A 25,942-nucleotide genomic window follows, 5' to 3' on the forward strand; every position below is an offset into this window, starting at 1 on the left:
ACAACAAGATAGAAGCTGTCCTTGAGCCTGTAGTACATATTTTCAGGCTTTTGTATCTTCTGCCTGATGGGAGGGGGGAGAAGAGAGAGTGTCCGGTGTGGGTGATGTCTTTGATTATGTTGGCTGCTTTACTGAGGCAGCAAGAAGTGCAGTCAGAGTCCATGGAGGGTAATCTGACTCCACCAACCTTTCGGGCAGTGTGTTCCAAGATATTGCGTAAAGTTTAAGAGCAGGGACTTTACGCTGGAGTTTTATGCAATGTCAATTAGAATACTACTTGAATACCACGTACCAAAGATGTATTTGCACTGAAGAGCGTGTAGAGGAAATTTCTGAAAATGTTGCCAAACTAGAAAAATGTCGCTGGTTAGAAAGATTGGGTAAGATAAAACATGAGACGTTGAGGGGAGACTCAGTGTCATAGAGACAGCGGGAAAATAGGCCCTTCGGCCCATCAAGTCTGAACTGACCACCAACGGTCCATTAACACTAATCCTTATCATTCTCCCCACATTCTCATCAACTTCCCTCAGATTCTACCCGCTTACGGACACACCAGGGGCAACTTGCAGCAGCCGATTATCCAACCAACCTGCGCATCTTTGGGAGGTGGGAGGAAACCAGAACACCCGGGGGAAACCCACGTGGTCACAGGGAGAACGTGCAAACTCCACACAGGCAGCGCTCGAGGTCTGGGTTAAAATGGGTCTCTGGCCCTGCGAGGCAGCGGCTCTACTAGCAACGCCACTGTGTGGCCATGGATTGAGGTGTATAAAATTCTGAGGGGCCTAGACAGATAAATGGAAAGGACTATATTCCTTATTAATGAGAACTAAAAGCAGCAGGCATAGATTTAAAGTAATTAGTAAATGATCAGCGGGAAGCTGAGGTAGTGTTTTCACTAAGAGGGTGGCAGAGGTCTGGAACTCTGAACTGGAGATGTGAGAGCTAGAAGCTCCCCCCCCCCCACATTTCAACAGTACTTGCAATCAAAAAGCAAAAATAACTGTAGATGAATCTGAGAATTAAACAGAATGATGTAAATACTCAGCAGGTCAGAGAAACTGAGTTAACATTTCAGGTTGATCACCAGATAGGATGCTGACCTGAAACATTAACTCTCTCGGACACTGGGGTTTGTACTTGAAGAACCATGACCTGCACAATTACAGACCAAGTGCTAGAAGATGGGATTAGACGAGGACTTTCTATCCCACTGGCTAGAAGTAATGAGTCAAATCATCTCCTGTGGTATAGATTTCCTGTTACAGATCGTCGCCAGGATAGGGCAGGGTTCTGTTCCTGTGGGTCCAGATGAAGGGTCTCGACCCCGAAATGTTGACTGTCCAATTCCCTCCATAGATGCTGCCTGACCCATGGAATTCCTCTAGCGTTTTGTGTGTTGTTTCAGATTCCAACATCTGCAGTCTCTTGTGTTTCCGTTCCTGTGAACTGTTCATAGCCTGGGGTTCCCACCTGGCAGAAGATGCCTACAGCCCCACAGCAGCTGGCAAATCCATCCCACCGGTCTCCCAAATGCTCATTCATGTGTATGGGCTGTATATATGTCAGGGGTTCATAAGCTTTGGGGTGAGGGGGGAAGGGGGAACACCTGTATTTCCCTTACACCTCCCCATGCATCACATCCTGTCCATCGTAAAGATCTTGTTCTGTATTTTCTTTACATTCTCCCATCAGAGGGAGTTCCCTGAATGCTACTTGGTTCAGTAATAAAGTTGTGGACAAAGAGAAGCCATGTTCGACGACAGCATCCTGTGCTGGTTAGTTGTGATGTTGAAAAGCTTGAGATCTTGCATTTGTTCTGCAAGCCTCGAGACTCGCAATCCCTCATGGAGAGAGGAGGAAACCTCCCCTGATGTGAACTGGCATGACATTTAAAAACAAAAGGGTGCTTTTGCCCACTGGTGCTGAGAGAGCTGGGGGCTTTATTTTTTTCCCCAGCACAATGGCTGAACACGTCTTGATAATCATTTGCTATGTTGAGAAGGTTTGGACTTGCCTTTGACAAGCTTGGGCCTTGAATGGATGTGTAAAATCATCACCACAGTCCATATAGTTTAAAAATAATTGCCACTAGTGTCTGTCGCCTTTTACCTGCTGAGATTCCTGTGATTGGGGAAAGCCAGCAGTGTGCAAGTTTAAAGGGAAGATTTCAAATGAACAGAATCATATTGGTATCTTGAGTATTTACAGACTACCCAGCTTTCTGAGAGTGGATTGGTCACCTCGTCCACCCACCTCCACTAAAATCAAGGTCGGTGGTCTAAGTTGCATCTTAGAATTTAAAAATATTTTTCATCACACCTCACTCCTTTTACCAAATGGTTCCAGCTTAGATGGGCATCTTGGTCGGCATGGACTAGTTGGGCTGAAGGGTCTGTTTCCATGCTCTAGGGCTCTATGTCCAGTTCACCCATCATTAGTGGTTAAAACTCCTTGCCCTCTACGCTCCAAGTCTTGCAACTATTCCAAGTGGACCTGTATAGAACATAGAATAGTACAGCACAGGAACAGGTCCTTCAGCCCATGATATCGTGCCCTAGTAATTAAATGCCTATCCACACTAATCACTTTGGTCTACACGATGTCCATTTTCTCCATTCTCTGCACATTCATGTGCCTGAGAGTCTTTTGAAAGCCTCTATCATATTTGCCTGCACCACCACCCCTGGCATTCCAGGAACCCACCACTCTTGTGCTTTTTTAAAAAAAACTTGCCCTGCACATCTCCTTTGAACTTGCCCCTCTCAGCTTAAGTGAATGTCCTCTAGTATTGGACATTTCGACCCTGGGAGAAACATACCAGCTGTCTACTCTACCTATACCTCTCAGAATCTTATAAACCTCAATCAGATTTCCCTTGTGTGCAAAGGTACATTTAAAATTTCTAACAGCGTACAGAGCTAGCCTACAAATTTTCATTTACCTGACATTTGTTTCCAGAATTTACTGTCTTTAGCCCAACATTTGAAATTCTTTTGTGATCTTCGAGAAAGTCCTCAAGCAAAGTGTCAAGTTTTACAAATCAAATGTAATCACTGTTCTGAAGGGATGCAATAATTAAAATTCAATATCACTTGAAGTGAGATTTTAATGTCAGATTAAGTGTGAAATAATTCAAGTTTGGGAAAAATTCAGTCACTTTGTGCTGTTATTTCAGCGGTGTACATCTGAAAATTAATTTCTCTTGCTCCCAAACTGGAATCTAATTGCATCCATTTCTAGTTCAGTCTCACCACTCCAGAAATTCAACTGCGTGCTGCCAATTGAGATTTGCCCTTATGTGATGCGATTTCCAAATTGGACAAGGACCAGATGACCAAGGGGAAATTGACGTACATTGTTTTGGAAGTGATTTGTCATTGGTTGCTCCCAATCTAGTCAGATTTTATGAATGCTATTCCAGGTTGGGACCCCACTGAGATGCTCTGGAAACTCCTTTCTCCTCTCTCTTCAATGTTACCCCATTTTTTTTTAAAGTGGTGATAGTTAAGCCTGCTGTTTTATAAACTACACCCTCCATTTATGATGAAGCACAAAATGTAAATGTTTGTGCCCAGAGAGTTTTCCACACCTCTCTCCTTTTTTATCATCTCCCTTCTGCCTTTTAATGGAATACATCATCTCATTAGTCACACATCATTTACCACAAGTGAATACATTTTGCATCCAGCTGTAGTAACATGGAAATGAGACAATTTTCATGGGATTAGTGTGAATCATTGTGAAATGTATCATGTAATCATTCTTAATGCAGTTACTATCACAGAAGGCAAACACAAGGGATTACATTATTGAACAAGTTAATTTTGTGGCGTTTCCTGAAGTTGTTGACTTTTGCAGGGCTCTCCAATATTTTGTCCGGTCCTACCCATGTGGAGTTTGCATGTTCTCCCTGTGACCGCATGTGTTCCCCCAAGTGCTCCAGTTTCCTCCCATGTCCCAAAGGTATGCTGGTAGATTAATTGGCAACTATAAGTTAATCACAGAGAGATACAACATTGGAAATGGTCCCTTCGGCCCACCAAGTCTGTGCCAACCATCAACCACTCATTTACACTCGTCCTACACTGATCCCATTTTATTTTCCCCACATTCCCATCAATTCCTCCCAAATTCTACTGCTCACCTACACACTCAGGGCAATTTACAGCAGCGAATTAAACTACCAACCTGCATGTTTTTGGGGTGTGGGAAGAAACTGGAGCACCTGGAGGAAACCCAAACAGTCACGGGGCACATGCAAACTCCACTCGCAGAGCATCGGAGGTCAGGATTGAACCCGGATTGCTGGCACTACAAGGCAGCAGCTCTACTAGCTTTACCACCCAACAATTCAGTAGGTCGGGCGGCATCTGACCCTTGTGTAGATGGGTGACGGCAATACTGGGGTGGGGGGGGGGGTGGCGGTGGGTGTTGATGGGCATGTGGGAGAGAATGGCACTGGATTGGGACTGATGGGAATGCTCTTGGAGCCAAATGGTGATCTTCTATGTTTCAAAATATTATGAGGGAAAACATGTTGTTTAATCCTTTTGAAGATAGAAAATTGAAGACTGGGGTAAACATATGGGATTAATGATAAAGATGAAATATCAGAAGCTCTTTGAAATATTTTGCATTCTTTTCAGGGTCATCTAATTTTTAAATTGGAGCAGGAGTAGTCCATTCAGCCCATTCAGTTTGCTCTGCCATTCAATAAGATCGCAGCTGCTCTCACCTTTCTGCATGGTCCTTGAAACCCTCAATTCCTCCAGTCTCCAGTCCTGTCTATCTCACCCTTGTGTGTGTTCATTATTTGGCCTCCACAGCTCTCTGTGGTAGAGGATTCCAAAGATTCCCAACTTGGCTGAGAGAAGAAATTCTTCCTCTTAAATGGGCACATTCTGAAACTGGACACCTTTAGGGTTCAGAGACTTAGTTTGGCAGTATCTGGGTACTGGGATGCTGTTTTAAAAACTTAGTTACACACCATTCATCAAGGTTTGAAATTTTCATTGGTTGAGGGTGGAGTGTCCAAAGGTGAAATTCATAAAACTGATTCCGTGTTGATGGCACTTGCCAAGTGTGCAAGACCTCATCCTGTGGATGAGGTTGGGGTTTGTGGCAGAAATGTGCAGAGTTCCATGTTTAACTCCACATCCATGAACAGCAGGGAATAGTGTAGTGATGGGCGAGTGCAAAATTTCACTCGCCATTACTACCCAATTCTGGTATTTGGTGTTGGTTTATTATTGTCATAAGTACCAAGATACAGTGAAAAGCTTTTGTTTTGCGTGCCAATCAGACAGATCATTGCATACATAAGTACATTGAGGTAGTAAAAAGAAAATAGAATGCAGAATATAGTGTTGCAGTTACAGAGAGGGTGCAGTACAGGTAGAAAAATAAAATACAAGGGCCATGACGAGCTAGATTAGGAGATCAAGAGTTCATCTTTATTGTCCACCTCGGCGCCATTGATACAGACAGGGCATGTACTCTACCCTGCTTCAAGTCAGTGACCAACTTCTTCATTTTGCTGACATTGAGGGAAATGTTGTTGTCTTGACACCATTCCACTAGACTCTCCATCTCCTTCCTCTACGTTATATTGTCATTGTTTGAGATCCAGCCCACTATGCTGGAATCATCTGCAAAATTGGAGTTGGAGCAGAATCTGGCCACAGTCATGAGTATATAGGGAGGTGCAGTAAGGGGCTGAGGATGCAGTCTTGTGGGGCACTGATGTTGAGGGTAATCTTGGAAGTGGTGATGTTGTCTATCTTTACCGATTGCAGTCTGTTGATCCAAAAGTCAAGGGTCCATTTGCAGAGCAGGGTGCAGAGTCACAAGTCTAGGAGTTTGAAGAAGTTTTGAATTATGGTGTTCAACGTAAACGTGGGTCATTTATGTTGTGTGTATCTTGGGAGACACTGCTTTTTGATATTTTGTAAAGAAAAGGATTGCTTGTACAGTCCAGTCCTGATGGTCATTTTTGTGCTAAAAGTTAAATTATTTGTTAAATTAAGCAAATAATTGGCTTAGAGCCAAAAGATTGCACACAATTTCAACAAAACTGCTTTGAATGAACAAAATAGAATATATTTGTTTTGGATCCAGTTTGAAGATATTCATAAAGCACAATAAATATAATTTAGTCGCTGCATTGCATACTTCCCTCAAATTTGACAGATTTATGAATATGAAATTAAGAGTTCCAGATAGGGATACAATCTACTCTTCACCATTAGGGGTCACAGTCTCAGGATACAGGGGATGATGTTTAGGATTCTGAGGAGAAATTTCTTCACTCAGCAGGTGGTGAACTTGCAGAATTCTTTGGCACTGAAGGCCAAGTCACTGAATATATTTGAGGAGATAAATAGACCTCTAGACTCGTACAGTAACCCCTATGTTATGGAGGGGATGTGTTCCTAGAAAACTATCTGTATCGCAATTTTAAGTTGTGCAAACCCTTGACAAGAATTGACAAAATTTGTTTCTTTTGCATTTTGTTTGATTTTTTTTCCTCACTTATTCCACAAGAGTGAATTTTTATTCCATATCTCAAGTTTTTGGAGAGTGATTTGTGAATTCCATAGGGGTGAATTACCATTACCCAAACTGGCATTGCGTGAGGTTACACTGTATTGAGGTAGAGAACCAACCATGATTGGATTGAATGTTGCAGGAGCCTCAAAGGGCTGAATGGCCTGCTCCCACTCCCATTTTCTATATTTAGTTTCATCCAGCAAACATGACTTACAGGACAAATAGAAGCATAGAACAATACAGCACAGTACAGGCCCTTCGGCCCATGATGTTGTGCTGACCTATATTAAAAACCTCCTCCCTGATCAATCTAACCTTTCCCTCCTACACAGCCCATAACCCTCCATTTTTCATACATCCATGTACCTAGATGTTGCTTTGTTCAACAATTCCCCAATGCCTTGTTGCCACCTCTTGCTTGAAGGGACAGGTTTACAGGAACCTATAGTTTTCCCATTTTGAGATGATAACAACGTCAATGCATTTCAGATGGGTGGCTAGGGCTGTGCAAGTTTGCTATCTTTAATGCCCACCACGCCCCCCCATTCCCACCCACCCACAGACACTCTATCTCCAGTTAACCCCCTCCATCTTTCCTATGCAGGGCAGCCCTCTTCATCTCCTTCAGCCTGATCCTCTGCCCTCCATCCTCCTACTTACACTGTCTCCCTCACTACCACTTCCTCTCCTTCATCCCCACCAAAGTTGGGGCACGTGGCTTAGCGCTGGGTAGAGTGATGAACCTACATAGGGACAGCTGACATGGGAGGTGGAAAAGGGCCACCCCCTCGCCCTCCTTTCCCTCCTGGTTCCCCATCTCACTTCCCCTGGTCTTCCCTCTCCCCCACTTTGAGACGTTGGCTGCTCAGGTCACAACCCAATCCTGGCCCCCAGAACTTCTCTCAGCAAAATCAGGGTAAATTACCCACCTCGCACTGCCTGATGTCGACAGAGCACAATCTCCTGGTACGTAGACCAACCATTCATTGGTGGCTAGTTCATTTGCCTCCATGGCCACCTGTAGCCCACAGAGGACCCCTCTCTCCCCCACGCTGTTCCAAGGATACATCCGTTCTTTGCATTTCTTTGAATGAAAAAAATATCTTCACAGCAATAACTTATCCATGAAATAATTTTGAAATCTTGTGTACTTCTGCTCAGTGTGTTTGCTACTTTGCGAGAAGGATGTATTTCAGTGTGGAAGTTAATCTTGTGAATTGACTTTGCATTAGTGAAATTTGATTGGTACTCATGAATGAATTTCCCGTGACTGAAGCAGTCAATGCATCATATGATTTTGGCAAGGTATTTGTGGGCATGAGGTGTTGCGTGATTGAGAACCTTTGAACATTTAATCTCTTAAAAGTGAACCCCAAGGAGTATTAGACTTTAGGGAAAAGTTCCACCCAACTGCCTGGAGATTGGATTGCAAATAATCTTGAAGTTCAGTTGGTGTCATAAAATTATCTGATTTGAGATGTAAATGCTTGTATGAGCATTGTATGTTTTCTAAAAGTGTGATTCTGATTTTTTTTTGTTTAAATTCCCCATTCAAAGATGGCGCAATGGTGCAGCTAGCAGAGCCATTGTCTCACCTGGATTCTATCCTGACCTCGAGCTGTGTGGAGTTTGCATGTTCTCCTTGTGACTGTGTGGGTTTCCTCCCACATCCCAAAGAAGTTCAGGTTGGTAGGTTAATTGGCTGCTGTAAATTGCCCCTAGTGTAGGTAAATGGAGTCTGGGGTGGTGGGGGGAGCTGCTTAGAAAGTGGGGATAATTTAAAAACAAATGTGGGATTAATATGAATGGGTAGTTAATGATCGGCATGGACTCAGTGGGCCGAAGGGCCTTTTTTCCTGCTGTATCTCTCTATATGACTAAGACGTGATCCTACAAACGTCTGTGGGCTTTGTCAGGGGTTGGATGAACTGGGCAAACATCCATTGGCAGGAGAGTCATTAACTTGGTCCAGATTTAAACTAATTTCACTGAAGTTAGGAGAAGTGATGCAATTTTTTTACAAGATGATTGTGATCTGGAGCATGTTGTCTAAAAAGACAGTGGAAGTGGACTCGATGGGAACTTCAAAAAGAAATTCCCAAATAAGTTGGGGAGGAAGGGAGAGATCATGGGAGAATGCCTCAATTAGAGGACTCTTTCATAGAAACAGTATGGAATTGAAGGGCCAAATGGCCTCCTTTGCTAGATAGGTCCACATTAATAGCACAGCATGTATTCTTGCAGCTCCCAGAATGTCAAATATTACTATTAGCTTAAAGGGCCTTGGTGAGACCACACCTGCAGTATTGTGTGCAGTTTTGGTCTCCTTGGCTAAGAAAGGATGTACTTGCTATAAAGGGGATGCTGCAAAGGTTCACCAAACTGGTTCCTGGGATGGTGGGACCTTTTCTATAAGGAAAGGCTATGTTGACTAGACCTGTATTCACTACAGTTTAGAAGAATGAGAGGAGGTCTCATTTTAACATCCAAAATTTTGACAGGTTGAATGAATAGAGGATATTTCCCTTGTGCTGTCAAGAACCAAGGGACATGGTTTCACAGTACAGACCAGGACTGAGATGAGAACTTTCTTCCCTTGATTGATGAAGCTGTGAATTTTGAGGAGCCAATGCACTGAATGCATTTAAGAAGAAGATTTCTAGAGGGAAAAGCATCATGGGCAGGAATATGGTATAGAGATACAGGATGAGCTATGATCATATTGAAGAGTGGAGTAGGTTTGATGGGTCAAGTGGCCTCCTACTCCTGTGTCTTCTAACACCATGCTAATGTTGTGAGGACCCTCTCAAAGGCAAGTAAAGCAACACTTTGGAATAACAGGACTTTCTTCCCTGGGATGTAGGTGACCTAATAGAGGTATACAAGATCATGAGGGGCAGACGGAGTGAAAGCACACAGTCTTTTGCCCAGGGAGAGGGTGCTAAAAACGAGAGGGCATAGGTTTAAGATCAGAGGTGAGAGATTTAAAAGGGGCATCAGGGGCAGCAACTTCACAGAATGAGTGGTGCGTATTTGGAATGAGCTGCCAGAAATAGTGGTTGAAGCGCGCACATTAGCAACATTTAAAAGCCATCTAGGTAAGTGCATGGACAGGAGAGGTTCAGAGAGCTATGGGCCAAATGCGGGCAGATGGGACTAACTCGCCGGACAACACAGTCGCCGTGGGCGAGTTGGGCCAAAGGGCCTGTTCTGTGCTGTATGACTGACTCCAATAAACAATCTGCTGGAGGAACTCAGCGGGTTGAGCAGTATCTGTGGGAGGAAAGGAATTGTCGACGTTCCCAATCGAGACCCTGCATCTGCAGTCATTTGTGTTTCCAGGACATTCTGGAACGTTTTACTGTACAAGGTTCTGCTCTGGTGGCCCCGGCAGTGTGAAGTAATGCCCACCTCTAATTGTTCTCATTCATGATGTCATTGGGTTGAGGGCTTAACGACGAGCAAAGTTCTCCTCAAAATGTCTGCCTCCAAAGAGCAGGTGCAAAGCAACAGATGGGGGGGGCAGAAAGCACTAGCATGTGAATCTCCATAGTTCTACAACTTTTAGAATTGTACAGTAAACTTTAGATCAACTTGTATATACTCGCCCTTTTGAATATGATGTGGTATAAGAACACAACTGAACTCTGGAAGTTAAGTTAGAATTCATGGATATAAAATTGCATCTTCGGTGCAAGTTCCACCTTAAGCCCCATCAAATTAATTGGGATCCTTTCTCTTGGCTCCATCATTCCCATCACTCCTCGTTGATATCAGTGAAGTACTTCCTTGGAGAGGACAGCAGATTAAAGGCCATAAATGTGTAAGTTTGTTTTGAACAATTTTTAACAACAATGAGACTGACAGTAAAAATTTTCTAGGGTGCAGAATACAGATCTACTTGGGTACCAAATTCCTTAACTGTCCTGCCCCACAGACATTCATAGTGTCCTGCAAAGTTGGGACAGGCTTGATATTCACGCTCCTGTCACCTGGACTGGACCCTCCTCCATCTCGGGTGTCACTACCTGAGTACAGCACTGGGGAAAATCTAAAGCTAATACCCAAGGAAAGATCCTCCTAATCCTGGGCCATATTTCCACTCGAGCCATTGGTAGATTGGTCTTTAATGCATCAGGACTGACATCCAAAAGTTGGGAAGTTCACTGAGATTGTACAGGGCTTTGGTGAGACCACACCTGGAGTATGTTGCCTGGTTTTGATAGTCGTGTCCAAGGAAGTTTAGAAGTTTATTCTTGACTTGGAATTGATGCAGCATGGATTCCAAGGATGAGAGAGTTGTCCAATAGGGACTGGATGAGCTTGGCCTGTACTTGTGGGAGTTTGGAAGAATTAGTGATCTCATTGAAATACTAGATTCTGAATGGGATCGACTGGGACTGTGGAGGAAAATTTCTTTACTCAGGGAATTAATGGGCAGTCAGCATGGACTGTGGGCTGAATGGCCTGTTTCCATGCTATATCTAGGATTGCTGAATTCCCTTTCCAAAAGAGCTTTCCATGCCAAGCTGTTGAGCATATTCAATACTTGAGGCACAAAGGGAATAAAAGGGTGTTTGGGTCGGGCAGGAAGGTACAGAATTGACCATGATCACATTGAATGGTGGAACAGACTCTAGTGGCTGCATGGAGACGCAACAAACAAGATGCTGGAGGAATTCAGAGGGTCAGGCAATATCTGTGGAGGGAAATGGACAGTTGATGTTTCGGGTCAAGAATGTTCATCTGGAATGTTCAGAATCCAGTTTATAATCACTGACTTGTGTGATATGAAATTTGTTGTTTTTGTGGCAGCAGTACAGTGCAAAGACATAAAAATTACTATCAATTTTTAAAAAATTAATAGTGCAAAAAAAAGGAATAATGAGGTAGTGTTCATGGGTTCATAGATCGTTCAGAAATCTGGCGGAGGGGAAGAAGCTGTTCCTGAAACGTTGAGTGTGAGTCTTCGGGCTCCTGTACCACCTCCCCGATGGTAGTAAGGAGAAGAGGGCATGTCCTGGATGGTGAGGGTCCTTAGTGATGGATGCCACCTTCTTGAGGCACTGCCTCTTAAAGATATCCTCGATGGTGAAGAGGGTTGTGCCCATGATGGAGCTGGCTAAGTCTACAATCCTCTGCAGCCTCTTGCGATCCTGCGCATTGGAGGCTCCGTACCAGGCAGTGATGCAACCAGTCAGAATGCTCTCCACCGTACATCTATAGAAATTTGTAAGAGTCTTTCAAGAATCTCTTCAAACTCCAGACGAATTTGTTGCATCCTCCTGTGTAAGTTACCATAGAACAGTACAGCACAATACAGGCCCTTCGGCCCACCATGTTGTGCTGACCTTTAAACCACGCCTAAAACTATCTAACCCCTTCCTCCCACATATCCTACTATTTTAAATTCCTCCATATGCGTATCTAACAATCTCTTGAATTTGACCAATGTACCTGCCTCCACCACCACCCCAGGCAGCACGTTCCATGCCCCAACCACTCTCTGGGTAAAAAAAAACCTCCCTTTGATATCTCCCTTGAACTTCCCACCCATTACTTTAAAGCCATGCCCTCTTGTATTGAGCATTGGTGCCCTGGGAAAGAGGCTCTGGCTGTCTATCTATTCCTCTTAATATTTTGTACACTTTTATCATGTTTTCCCTCATCCTCCTCTCCAAAGAATAAAGCCCTAGCTCCCTTAGTCTCTCCTCATAATCCATACTCTCCAAACCAGGCAGCATGCTGGTAAATCTCCTCTGCACCCTTTCCAACGCCTCCACATCCTTCCTATAATGAGGCGACCAGAACTGGACACAGTACTCCAAGTGTGGTCTAACCGGAGTTTTGTAGAGCTGCACCATTACCTCGTGGCTCTTAAACTTGATCCCATGACTTATGAAAGCTAACATCCCATAAGCTTTCTTAACTACCCTATCCACCTGTGAGGCAACTTTCAGTGATCTGTGGATATGAACCACCAGATCCCTCTGCTCCTTCACACTACCCAGAATCCTGCCATTAACCTTGTAGTCCGCCTTGGAGTTTGTCCTTCCAAAGTGTACCACCTCACACTTCTCCGGATTGAACTCCATCTGCCACTTCTCAGCCCAGCTCTGCATCCTATCAATATCCCTCTGCAATCTTCAACAGTCCTCCACACTATCCACAACACCACCGACCTTTGTGTCGTCTGCAAATTTGCTAACCCACCCTTCTACCCCCTCATCCAAGTCATTAATAAATATCATGAAAAGTAGAGGTCCCAGAACCGACCCTTGTGGGACACCGCTAGTCACAGCCCTCCAATCTGAATGCACTCCCTCCACCACAACCCTCTGCTTTCTACAGGCAAGCCAATTTTGAATCCACACAGCCAAGCCTCCCTGGATCCTCTGACCTGAAGAAGAAGGCTACCACGTGGAACCTTGTCAAACGCCTTAATAAAATCCATGTAGACCACATCTACTGTACTACTCTCATCAATCTGCCTGGTCACCACCTCAAAGAATCCTATCAGGCTTGTGAGACATGATCTTCCCTTCACAAAGCCATGCTGGTTGTCCCTAATCAGTCCATGATTCTCTAAATGCTCATAGATCCTTTCTCTAAGAATCCTTTCCAACAGCTTGCCCACCACAGACGTAAGGTTCTGATGAATCATTTGTTACTAACCCCTTGTGTAAGAAAATATCATGCAACCACTGAACATAAAGCTCTGGCATTCAGCTGTTTGTATTTTCAAAGATCTGTGTGTCGTATGAACTGGTGAGAAATCTTGGGATAAATGTGGGAGCTGCAGTAATCTCAGGATAGTTTCTTTGCTTAAGATTCAAAGCACGTTTTCAAAAGCCAAACCAGCGGACAGGGCCAATAAATGTATTCTTGAATCATACAGCACTACAGCACTTAAACGTGGAAGTGATAAATCCAAAGTAAAGTTCCAAATTCCAGCAAAAAAAATGTGAAGGAGAAGGCGATGTAGGGTACAGCATTAAGTATAGAAAAATGCTGAGTTGAGTTAAATGCATCTCAAATGATCCTATTTGATTTTAATTAAAACTTTTCTTCAATCTGCTGCAGTTGTGTTAGAAACAAAAGCCATAATTACATTTTTGTCAGGAGGTCCAGTGCTGAAGACGAAATTAGCAGAGAGCCTATCTGTCCCCTGGCCTGTTGTGTTTGGCACAGAGATTTTCGTCTTTTACATCTGGTCTTGAGTTCTGATGGCTGAGGTCAATTGAGGTCACCCAGAACAAAGGGAACACAACTTCACTTCTGCCTTTTAAAAAGAATTGAGTGTAGCTGCATCGAACAACAAACTTAATTTATATTGGAACCTTGGTAAGAGAATATTTGTCAAACAAACTTTGAAAGCTAACCAGAAGAAAGAAGCAGGTTTTTAAGACAAATCTTTTAAAAGTGATAACAGGATGGAGAGCTTAAGGGAGGGAATATCAGGACTTGGGGCTCCGGCAGCTGAAGGCAAAGGCTGCCAAGAGTGGGCCGATTAAAATCAATGATGTACAGGAGGTTGGAATTGGAGGAGCACATAGATCTCTTGGGACCGTAGGGCTGCATGTGTTTGCAGAGTTGGGGGAAAGTGTGGTTGTGTATTAGAGAAAGATGAGAATTGTAGCATTTAAGACGTTGCTGGCTCAGGAGCAACTATGGTTCGGCAAGCATGCGAATGTTGAATTTATTTCTGTAAGTGTTTTGCGGATTAGAGGGGAAAAAATGGTTTGATCGGTTTCAACGTCCTGTCATTTAATCAAAGCCAGATACAAGCCATTTAAATTGTGTTATGAAAGGTAAATTCTGTGCCCAAAAGCCAGTCTCTTCATAAAACCTAACCATCCATATCCTTCAAAAGCACCAAATCCCTTGATGGAGAAGGGAAAGGCTGCTTACCCCAGTTAAGGTTATCCATCAGGGGAAAGACCCATATTTTAGCCTCTACCAGTTGTTCTTTAGATCCATTATTTTTCCTCAAAAAGGGCTGCTGATGTGGCAGTCCAAAGTTGCCTTTGGCCTGTCTAAACTTGTGATTCCATGTCCTCTTACTGAAGTTCCAGCCTCTGTCAGTAGCTGATGTGTGTTTAAGTCACAGTCTGATAGACAATCCAGAGTGACTGTCCAGTGTAGTACTGAGGGTTTGTCATTCTCTCCACATATCTCCAAGTCTTGGGATTTGATCTGGAGCTTTTGGTAAACTACAAAGATCTCTGGGGAATTCAGTGATAATTTACCACTTCTCCCTACAGTTTTCCCTCCGTGTCCTACCATCTCCACCAAGGTCTAGCTGCAGGGTCTCGACCCAAAATGTTGACAATTCCTTTCCTCCCACAGGTACTCCTCAACCTGCTGAGTTCCTCCAGCAGATCGTTTGTTGTTATAATTCAGTTACCAGTAACTTGGAGCTTTAAAGAAAGAAAGAAACTTGGATTGTCCACATTAAATTTTTTTTCTTACCTCCTCATCATGAGATGTGCAAGTCACCAGCGATGCCAGCATTTATTGTCCATCCCTAATTGCCCCTGAACCAAAATATGGCACCAGAGAGAGGTGACATTTTGCTGGCAGCTAGCAGCAACATAGTTTCATATTCTGAACTGAGCAGTTCAGTGAAGAGTCGACCACATTGGTGGGTCTGGAGTCACAAATAAATGGGATAAAGACAGTGGAGTTCCTCCTTAAAGGACATTGGTAAACTAGGTGTTTTTATACATACATACATACACTTTTTTCTGTAACTGACTAGCTTTTTTGCAAAACTAAAATTCCAAATTTAATTATTTGAATTCCCCAGTTGATATGGTGAGAACTAAAACTCTGGCTGCTAATCCAGTGCTACCATCCCCAATAAATTTGCATACCCCTTGGTCCATATTATTACAAACCTTTCTCCCCACCTTCAAGACTTTTTCTCTATTAGGATTGATCTGTAGAACATTTTACTGAACACGTCCATGTATTCGGACAACATTTGGTTGCTTTCACCGGTGGTCTTGTTTTGCTTGGTGAATATTTATTTTTTGTGACGTGCTCAGTGAAAATGAAGATGTGAAGTGGCAGTCTCCTCAACGTGTGTGAGTCGTGATTCTTCACAATTTAGCACAAGCAGTCTTTGTCTGGTATGTGACTTGACTGCTGGCTTCAGGGCAGTGTTGTTTCCCAGCTGATCTACTGTGGACTCGAGACCTTCCCCCACCTTGAAAGTAAAACCCCTCTTTTTTTCTTCTTGGAAAATAATGTAACCTAGCAGAGGAGTATAAAGTCCAAGTTGGCTCCAAGAAAAATCACTTACTGAAAACTGCACAAACCCTGCATTGGTTACAGATGATTCATTCTCCAGGTAAACAAATCTTTTGCTCTCAGTTAGGACACAGAACAGAACAGTACAGCACAGGAACAGACCCTTGGACCCACAATGTTGTGCCAAACTAATTAAACTAATAATTAAATGCCTAACTAAACTAATCCCTTCTGCCTACACAATGTCCATATCCCTCCATTTTCTGCATATTCATGTGCCTATCTAAGAGCCTCTTAAACACCTCTATTGTATTTGCCTCCACTACCACCCCGGCAACGCATTCCAGGCACCCACCGCACTTTTTTAAAAAAAATAAACTTGTCCCGCACATCTCCTTTGAACTTCCCCCTGACCTCAATAGCATGCCCTCTAGTATTAGACACTTCAACCCTGGGGAAAGAAGATCCGGGTTATCTACTCTATCTATGCCTCTCAATCTTTAAGCTTTTATCAGGTCTCCCCTTAGCCTCCACTGCTCCAGAGAAAACAACTCAAGTTTGTCCAACCTCTGCTCACTGCGCATGCCCTCTAATCCAGACAGCATCCCGATAAATGGAGGATGAGGGGGGACCTGATAGAGGTATATAAGATAATGAGAGGCATTGATCGGGTAGATAGATGCTTTTACCCAGGGCTGAAATGGTGGCCACAAGAGGACATAGGTTTAAGGTGCTGGGGGGTAGGTATAGAGGAGATGTCAGGGGTAAGTTTTTTTCTCCGTGGTGAGTGTGTGGAATGGGCTGCCGGCAATGGTGGTGGAAGCGGATACGATGGGGTCTTTTAAGAGACTTTTGGATAGGTGCATGGAGCTTAGCAAAATAGAGGGCTATGGGTAAGCCTAGTAATTTCTAAGATGGAGACGTGTTCGGCACAGCTTTGTGGGCCAAGGGTGCTGAATTGTGCTGTAGGTTTTCTGTTTCTATGTTTCTAAACCTCTTCTGAACCCTCTCCAAAGCTTCCTCATCCTTTCTACAACAGGATGACCAGAATTAAATGCAATACACCAGATAAGGGCTAACCTGGGTTTTATAAAGCTGCAAATTAACTTCCTGACTCTTGAACTCAGTGGTTGAACTAATAAAAGCAAGCATGCCATATGCCACTTTTACCACCCTATCAATATGTGTGACCATTTTTAGGGAGCTGTGGACTTGGACCCCAAGATCCCTCTGTACATCAACACTGTTAAGGGTCCTGACATTAACTGTGTGCTATCCAAGTGATGTGTCGAAATATTTGACTACTTGAAAGTAAAGATCCCTTACTATTTGTTCAAAGGTTACAGGTCTAACAAGTGTTAATGTTTAGAAACTGGCTTGTTTTTTCCAAGATAATTAAGCATGAAGCAACAGAGTGAAGTCTGCATAAACCACCTTGCAGTTAAGCTTGGAGGATGTTTGTTCAATGCCACAATGCACCCTAGAAAGTTTAGAGTGCTTAGCTTCTGCCACACAGAAGCATTGTTGTGCCTTCACAGTTTGCTTAATGGATTCTTTCAATGTTCATGAATTACAGCAATGGCCAGTGGTGGCTGAAGAATGGGAGAACTTTTTCTTAAATCAAAACATGATGTGTTGTGGATAAATTTTCTATTTACCATCTCAAACTTCTAAAAAGATCTGCAAATCTGTCAAACTTAAATTTAGTCCAGTTAGTTAGCAGTGGGGTATTGATCCTAATCAAATCTGTATCCACATTGGATCTCTCTAAAGTTATAAGGTGGAGATTTTACACTAGTACTGGTGAGATGGTCACTGTTCGTGAACAGTTAATCAAGCAGCAGTTTCTAATATCCATCCCCAGGAAGTTTCTCTGTGGGTTTCCCTGTTCCACCAGGATCTTGCGCCATGTCAGGGATCAATGTGCCTTTTGTAGAATTCCAGTATTTAGAAACCCACTTATCATGCCAGGAAAATGTTGGCACTTGTCCATTCAATTGTAAGTCAGTTGTTAATGGTATAGTAAGTTTAATTACTTCCAGCAATAATTAGTAGAGACTTTATAAATATGAAATCTCATTTCTAAAGATCATAATTATTGTTGATATAAAAAGCTTTTTTTTCTTGCACTCAATCCCATTGTCTTGTCTTCTGTATATTATTTGGATAATAAATTAAATATTCCACCCAACAATCCAGAAACAATTTCTCCCCCTCTGCCATGAGATATCTGAATAGTCCATGCACCCATGAGCACTACCTCGTTATTCCCTTTTTTGCATTCTTTATTTACCTTGTAATTTATAGTAATTTTTATGTCTTTGCATTGTACTGCTGCCACAAAAAAACCCATTTTATGTCATACAAGTCAGTGATAACAAATCTGATTCTGATTTCTAGCTTAGACTGCAGGCCTTGGTAAAGATTATTCACTGTAATTGGTTGCAGACATACCTTTCTGCTTTTCCCACTCAAAAACCTAGATCTAGTGTACAGGAAGTCCCCGGGTTACTAACGAGTTCTGTTTTTGAGACTGTGTTCGTAACCCGATTTTGTATGTAACTCGGAACAGTGTCTGCGCATGTGCACTTGGCTCGGGGATCGCGGCTGCACATGGCCCCAGCCGCACATACGCACTTGGCCCGGGGTTGGGCCAAAGAAGGTATACCTCCGCTGTGGTAGGATTGGGGGCCGGGCCCGCTTACGAACCGACCACGAAGGTCGGTTCGTAAGTACAGGCGTTTGTAAGTCGGGGACTTCCTGTATACTTTTGACCGATTAATTGACACAAGTTGCCATGCATAAGCCCACAAAATATGTGGGAACCTGTAAATTTATACAAGTCAATCCCATACATCTGCCACTGACTGGATGAAAGGGCAGAACCTTTGTTGGTGAGCTATGAAGTGTAGTTACCACAATCTGATCTTATGGTGATCTACCATAGAATGCACAGCTATTTCACAGGCTGTCATTGAATAGAATCAGGTTTATTATCACTGACATATGTCGTGAAATTTGTGGTTTTGCAGCAGTAGTACAGTGCAAAACAAAGACATAAAAATTACTATAACTTACAAAAATAAATAGTGCGAAAGAGGAATAATGAGAGTGTTCAGAAATCTGATGGCAGAGGGGAAGAAGCTGTTCCTGAAACATTGAGTGTGGGTCTTCAGGCTCCTGTACCTCTTCCCTGATGATAGTAACATGAAGAGGGCATGTCCCGGGTGGCGAGGGTCCTTAATGACGGATGCCACCTTCTTGAGACACAACCACTTGAAGGTGTCCTCGATGGCGGAGAGGGTTGTGCCCATTATGGAGCTGACTGAGTCTACAGCCCTCTGCAGCCTCTTTCAATCCTGCACATTGGAGCCACCATACCAGGCGGTGATGCAACCAGTCAGAATGCTCTCTACCGTACATCTGTAGAAATTTGCAAGAGTCTTTGGTGACGTATCAAATCTCCTCAAACTCCTAATGAAGTAGAGCCGCTGGTGTGCCGCCTTCATGATTGCATCAATGTGTTGGGCCCAAGATAGATCCTCTGAGATGTTGACACCCATGAGCTTGAAGCTGCTCACCCTTTGCACCATTGACCCCTCATTGAAGACTAGTGTGTGTTCTCCCGACTTTCCCTTCCTGAAGTCCACAATCAACTCCTTGGTCTTGCTGACGTTGAGTGTGAGGTTGTTGTTGTAACACCACTCAACCAGCCGATCTATTTCAGTCCTGTACGCTGCCTCATCACCATCTGAGATTCTGCCAATAACAGTGGTGTCATTGGCAAATTTATGGATGACGTTTGAGCTGTGCCTAGCCACACAGTCATGAGTGTAGAGTAGAGCAGAGTAGTGGGCTAAGCACATATCCTTGAGGTACGCCTGTGTTGATTGTCAGCAAGGAGGAAATGTTACTACTGATCTGCACTGACTATGGTTTCCCGATACGGAAGTCAAGAATCCAGTGCAGAGGGAGGTACAGAGGCCAAGGTTTTGAAGCTTCTTGATTAGTACTGAGGGGATGACTGTGTTGAATGCTGAGCTGTAATCAATAAACCGCAGCCTGCTGTATGATCTGGAAAGGGCCAAAAAATGTTGAGTTTTTTGTCATATGCACAAGTACATGTAAGCACAAGTGCAATGTAAAACTTGCAGCAGCATCACAGGTACACAACATTAGAGATACAACATTCACAAGAAAATATAAACAAATTAAACATTATTCAAAATTGTACGAGAAAGAACATAATTAAAACAAAGAAAAACAAAGTGCATTGTAGTACAAAGTGGTCATAGTGTTGCTATACTGAGGTAATGGTTAGGGTTGTGCCAAATGGTTCAAGAACCAAATCGTTGGAGGGAAGTAACTGTTCTTGAACCCGGTGATGTGGGCCTTCAGGCTTCTGTACCTCTTGCCTGATAGCCGCAAGGTGGCATGGCCTGGATGGTGGGGATCTTTGATAGAAATTGCCTTCTTGAGGCAGTGCCTCATATAGGGTCTCTCAGTTTGGCTAGCCTTATTCCCCTGGTCACCACAAACTCAGTAACAAGGATACAGCCAAGTTTATGTTAGGAATTGAGCCACTCACACCCCATTATTTCTTTGCAATGCCAAATCATTCTCAATCTTCCTTGCCTTTTCCCCCACATCCTCTATTGCAGTGAAGCACTTATGGAGAACCTTTAACATCCTGGATAAGTGTCAGAAGTATCATGGAGGAGTTGAGGAGCCAATGAGAGAGAACAAGTTGCAGGGTCAAAGGAAATAAGAGTTTGAATGGGACTAATGGGATTGCTCTGCTGGGAGTCAGCATAAACCTGATGGGGTGAATTGCCCACTTTAGTGTCACAGTACAAGTAGAGCCATATAATTGTACAGTGTGGAAACAGGCTCTTTGACCTAAATTGTCCATGCCGACCAGGTTGCCTACCGATCTTAAGTTTATATATCCTTGATGTCCAAAATTAATGCTGTGACAGTTGGCATACCTGAGGAATTTAAATGTAGGTGATTGTCCAGCAGAGCGACCAAGTGTAATTGTAAATCCTGGTGCGTGTGTGTGTGTGTGTGTGCGCAAGGTCACAGGTCTTATGAACAACCAGTGGAATATTTCCATAGGTTTGAGGACTGTATATAAACGTGTATAGACTTGCTGTGGATAAATGGCCAAGTATGATGCTGCTAGCTCGCGCAATGAGCACCAGTTACAATTGACTCCTGATGTTTCAGAATATTCTAGATTTAAAAATATCAGCAATACAGCTGAAGCTGTGAATTTGGAACAATTAATCCACAGCTAATATTCAGTTTGGACTGCTGGTTGCATTGCTGCTATCACCTCAGTGTATAAAGCATTGCACTGAGTTTACAATATCTGCTCTATCTCACCCTGTTGCCACATCCTCCTATACTTTCATGTGTTTGTATGTCTCCTCCTTAAGTGCATTCTGCATTCTCTTTGGGACCCTCCTAGGAGCAAGTTCCTATTATTATTCTCAATAAGGGAGTTTCTCTACTATTGGATTCAATCACGACTAATTCACCACCCCCCACACCACCCCACTGGATTTCCCTGATGAGTTGAAACATTTCTATGACCCTACTGAAAATCTTCACAACCTATCATTTGCAAAGTCTCTATCAACGTATCGGCTATAGTTTCAAAGGATGTAAATTATTTACAATTGAAAATATGCAGTTTTTCCTCGTGTGATAATGTATTTAGCTGATTTCAACTTTCTGACTATCAATTTTGGTGGAGAAAGGTGGCTATTTTTGAAAGTAATGTTGGAGCTCCTTATTTGAGGATACTTATCCCTATACCTAGACCCACTTAGCATAACCTTTGACTACTTAATGCAGTAATTTGCAGTAAGTTTTCCATTTCTTAGCATTGTTTTCTTAATGAAAACAAATTCACCACAACTCATAAGAACCCAATCAATGTTGGTGTCATAACCTCCAATGATGCCAAGGAACTTCAAGTGATGTTCTGAATCCTTTATTCACTGGACTTGGTGTCACTAAGTAGCTTCTCAATTCTGTTTTTCACTATTGTGCATTTTACAGATTTTTAATGTAGAAGCCTAACGCTGCTGTTCTGTATTGCAGGTAAAATTTTCCTGTGATGCAGCCAACAAAGGTCCTCATTAGAGCTGTTGGCAATCAGTAAAGGCAGAGCTACCACCACTTGAAGTAGTGCTGGACGTGCTTCCTTCAAGAGACCATTGGTCTTCGGGAAGACCCTCGACCAACCGCCCTCTATTTTCCAGCCACTGATGGCTAGCAAACGGAAGTCAACAACGCCGTGCATGGTTCGTGCTGCAGACGTGACGGAGCAGGACCCAGACTTGGAGATAGTTGGGCAGGCTGGTGGGTCTCCGCACCAGTTGTCTGACGAGAGCTGCCCGGCAGATAATGGAATGAGTGATGGGGATCAGGGTTTGGAGAAAGCTGCCTTAGACACTCGACAAACCAGGAAGCTGGAAGGAGGCTATGAATGTAAATACTGCACCTTTGAATCACAGGACTTGAATGAATTTACAGAACATGTTGATACTATACATCCAAATGTTATCCTCAATCCGTTTTACGTCTGTGCAGTTTGTAACTTTACAACAAAAAGGTATGATACTTTTACTGATCACAATAGTAGGCATCATCCAGGAGAGAGCAACTTCAAGTTGAAGTTGATAAAGCGCAGTAACCAGACCATTCTTGAACAAACTGTCGAAGATCCCACTAACGGCGGGAATGCAGATAAAGAGGAGATCCCTCCTGCTGGAATCTCCATCAGCAAGACTCCCATCATGAAGATCAAAAACAAAGCTGACGGCAAAAGGATAAATGTGTTGCCACGAGTGAAAGATGAATTTGGCACCACGCAGGAGAGCAAGGCAGAAGAGAGTGCCAATGGTCCTCTCCATGGTGGTTTGGTTGTTCCAGAGACCGTGATCAAGGATGGAGTGGCTCATGTGATGCCTTCTATACAGCCACCACCAAACATCAATCTAATACCCAAAGTCATGATTCCCATGCATGGCTCCAAGTATAATGCTGCCATGGACATCAACAAAAACCTGATAGGCTCCTTTAACAAATTCCCCTACCCTACCCAAGCAGAGCTGTCTTGGCTGACAGCGGTGTCAAAGCATCCAGAAGAACAAATTAAAATGTGGTTCTCAACGCAACGCCTTAAACATGGCATCAGCTGGGCTCCCGAGGAAGTAGAAGAGGCCAGGAAGATGATGTTTAATGGTACTATCCAGACGCCAACAATCACCGTTGTGCCAGCACAAGTACCAGCCACTACCAAAGGCAACACGCAGCAGGTTATCCAGACCGGAGTGCCGTGCCAGTTAGTTGGTCAGACAGGTATTGTATTAACTCAAGTCGCAAACGGGGCGACGGTGTCGTGCTCCCCTATCGCCTTGACCATGGCCGGCAGCTCAAGTCAAGCCCAATCTCAGAAGCGGGGCTTGCTGTCCTCCCAAGCAGGAGCAGATTCGAAGCGGGCGAACGTCGTCCAGGTCTGCCAGCTCTCATCACAAGGTGGCTCGGTCTTGTTCTCCCCGGGCAGCACGGACGTCAGCACAAGCCGCAAGAAGACCAAGGAGCAGATGGCAAAACTCAAAGCCAGCTTTGCCATCAGTCAGTTCCCCAACGATGATGAGGTTTTCCGGCTGATGCATGTCACCAAGCTCTCCAGGTCAGAGATTAAGAAGTGGTTCAGCGACAACCGTTACCGAACACAGAAGGGGCACTCGAGTCACGCCTCCGCTGAAACCACAATCACCATTCCTCATGAACCTACTGGTGGCCATGGAGCTCGGAAGTCCGGATGGAACACGTTCTCTGACTTTGGGCCCCAGAAGTTCAAAGAGAAGAGTGCAGAGCAGCTGAAAGTGCTGGAGGAGAGCTTCCAGTACAGCTCCTTCCCGACGGACGAGGAAAAGGATAGACTGCGGGTGGAGTCCAAGCTGACCAGGAGGGAAATAGATGCCTGGTTTTCTGAGCGGAGAAAGCTGCGTGACTCTTTAGAAGGAGGGATTCTAGACATGAGGAGAGCGGAGCTGAAGCAAGAAAATATAAAATCGGAAATAGCTGAAAACGTCCACATAAAAACCTCGCACTCTGCTCCACATTACCTGTCCAAGTCTGGGACTCCCCCTCCAAGCGGAGCACTGCAGCATATTAAAACCACCAGTCCAATTGACAAGACTCATAAAAAGAGCCAGGAACAGTTACATATCCTGAAGAGTGCATTTGCACGCACACAGTGGCCAACTGTGGAGCAGTATGACTCTTTAGTAGTGCAGAGCGGTCTGCCACGAAACGACATAGTGCGTTGGTTTGGTGACAACAGATACGCAATTAAAAATGGCAATTTGAAATGGCTTGACCAGTACCAAAGAGCAAATTCAGATGGTCATAACGGGCAGAGTAACCTCAATGGCAGCGGGACACGAGGTAGCAGAGGACACAAAACAGCCGGTGTTTGGAGCGGAGCAGCGCATTCGACACAGAGCCGGGCTGGTAAGTCAGTCCTGTTGCAGTATTACCTGCAGCACAGGCAGCTGAAGGAAGAAGACCTGGATGAGTTGGTGTCAAAGTCCAACATGAGCTACGAGCAGGTGAGGGACTGGTTTGCGGAAAAGCAAACAGAAGACGCCATGGACACATCTGAGAGCAACAGCAGAGATGGGCAATGCAGCGAGGAGGATGAGAATGAAGACTGGAGTGCGGTGGATGATGTAAATGAGAGAGATGACTATGTCCTGTCTGAGTTCACTGGCAACTGGGCTCATGCATCACAGTGCAGCTCAACTGGGTTTAATGAACTGGATTCAGAAAGCATGTCTGCAGAAAATTCGAACATATAGCTAAGGTAAGGACTTTGTGACCTAATTTGTCCAACGGGACTCAAATGCGTTTGGTCTCTTGAACAGGCAAATAGATCAGTTGGCCTGCTGTAAGGGGGAGAAGCTAGTTGGCTTGCCCCACTTTGGGGTGGGTGGGGGGAGAGGTGTTGTTGACTGGTTGGTTATGGGGATAGGGTTTTGTCTCTGTCACGAGTACTGAAGGGGAATTGCATGGCACCCCTCCCCATAGTTCTCTCAGTTACACAACAGCTAACGAAAGCGAATCTCGGGAACTGCATACAACTGGCAGCCAATAGTGTTGCGCCTGTTTGGCCCTGGTACCCAAAATTTAAGTGTGCACAACAGATGCCATTCACAGGCCATCCCTGGGTAACAAAGTGGTGCGGTTTTTATAGACGTCCAAGAGTCGATTCTGTTCATATGTCGGAAAATACACAAAAAGCACTGTGGTAATCATACCTTCACTGTATTGTAAAGAATAGCATCAAAAACACACAAGACTGATGAGAAAGAACAATTACTAAAAGTAGAGAGAGAGGAAACTAGTTCTGCCATTTGTAAGAACGAATGTACGTACGTACCTCGGACGTTTGAATTTAGTAATATAATGGGAGGTGGTTCTTATGTAGGGGTGTCAGTAAGTCAGGTGTTTGTAACCTGGGGACGGCCTGGACAGTATCGCTGATTCCATTTGTTGCAAAGCACCTTTTGGTGGCGTAAGGAAGGGTCCCATCATACTCTTCACTGGGTTTCTCAGAGCTGTGGTACAGAGGTACAGACCAGAGTCTGGCTTCAGCCCACAGGATGCTTCTGTACGGTCACTGGTCAGAACGTTGTCTGTGCTTGTTGCTCCCCTACCCCTGTGCATCAGTGGTCCCCACAACCAGATCCTGCTGGGCAGGCTATGCACAGCACAGGGCTTTCTTGCCAAAAATAGTGCACAGAAATATTTTGGGGATGCAAGAGACTGCAGAGGCTGGAATCTGGAGCAACACACAAAGCGCTGGAGGAGCTCACTGGGTCAGGCAGCATCTATGGAGGGAATGGACAGTAGATGTTTTGGGTCAAGACACATCGGCTGTCTATTTCCATGTACAGATGCTGCCTGACCTGCTGAGTTCCTCCAGTGCCTTTGTGTGTTGCCACGGAAATATTTTGACAGCTGGCTAAGGCTCGCACCCAAGTGTAGGTGCTGTGTCAGGAATTGAATGTCTATGACGATCACGAACATTCAGAAGTAATCAAAATCT

At 44.1% G+C, this 25,942-nt stretch overlaps 1 protein-coding gene across 3 annotated transcripts in view; it reads left to right on the forward strand.

The window, feature by feature from the left end:
• Window positions 1-25,942, forward strand: part of LOC127574654 (zinc fingers and homeoboxes protein 2-like) — an 89,016-nt gene that overhangs the window by 55,304 nt on the left and 7,770 nt on the right. For all 3 annotated transcript variants that reach the window (XR_007956946.1, XM_052023863.1, XM_052023864.1), the window contains exon 2: window positions 21,922-24,697. Coding sequence is in view for 2 of the 3 variants with exons in the window: in XM_052023863.1 (XP_051879823.1) it covers window positions 22,089-24,692 (2,604 nt within the window). In the remaining variant the exon portion in view is untranslated. The remainder of the gene's footprint in view (window positions 1-21,921; window positions 24,698-25,942) is intronic.

Source organism: Pristis pectinata, chromosome 9 (assembly GCF_009764475.1).
Source record: "Pristis pectinata isolate sPriPec2 chromosome 9, sPriPec2.1.pri, whole genome shotgun sequence".
Taxonomy (NCBI): Eukaryota; Metazoa; Chordata; class Chondrichthyes; order Rhinopristiformes; family Pristidae; genus Pristis; species Pristis pectinata.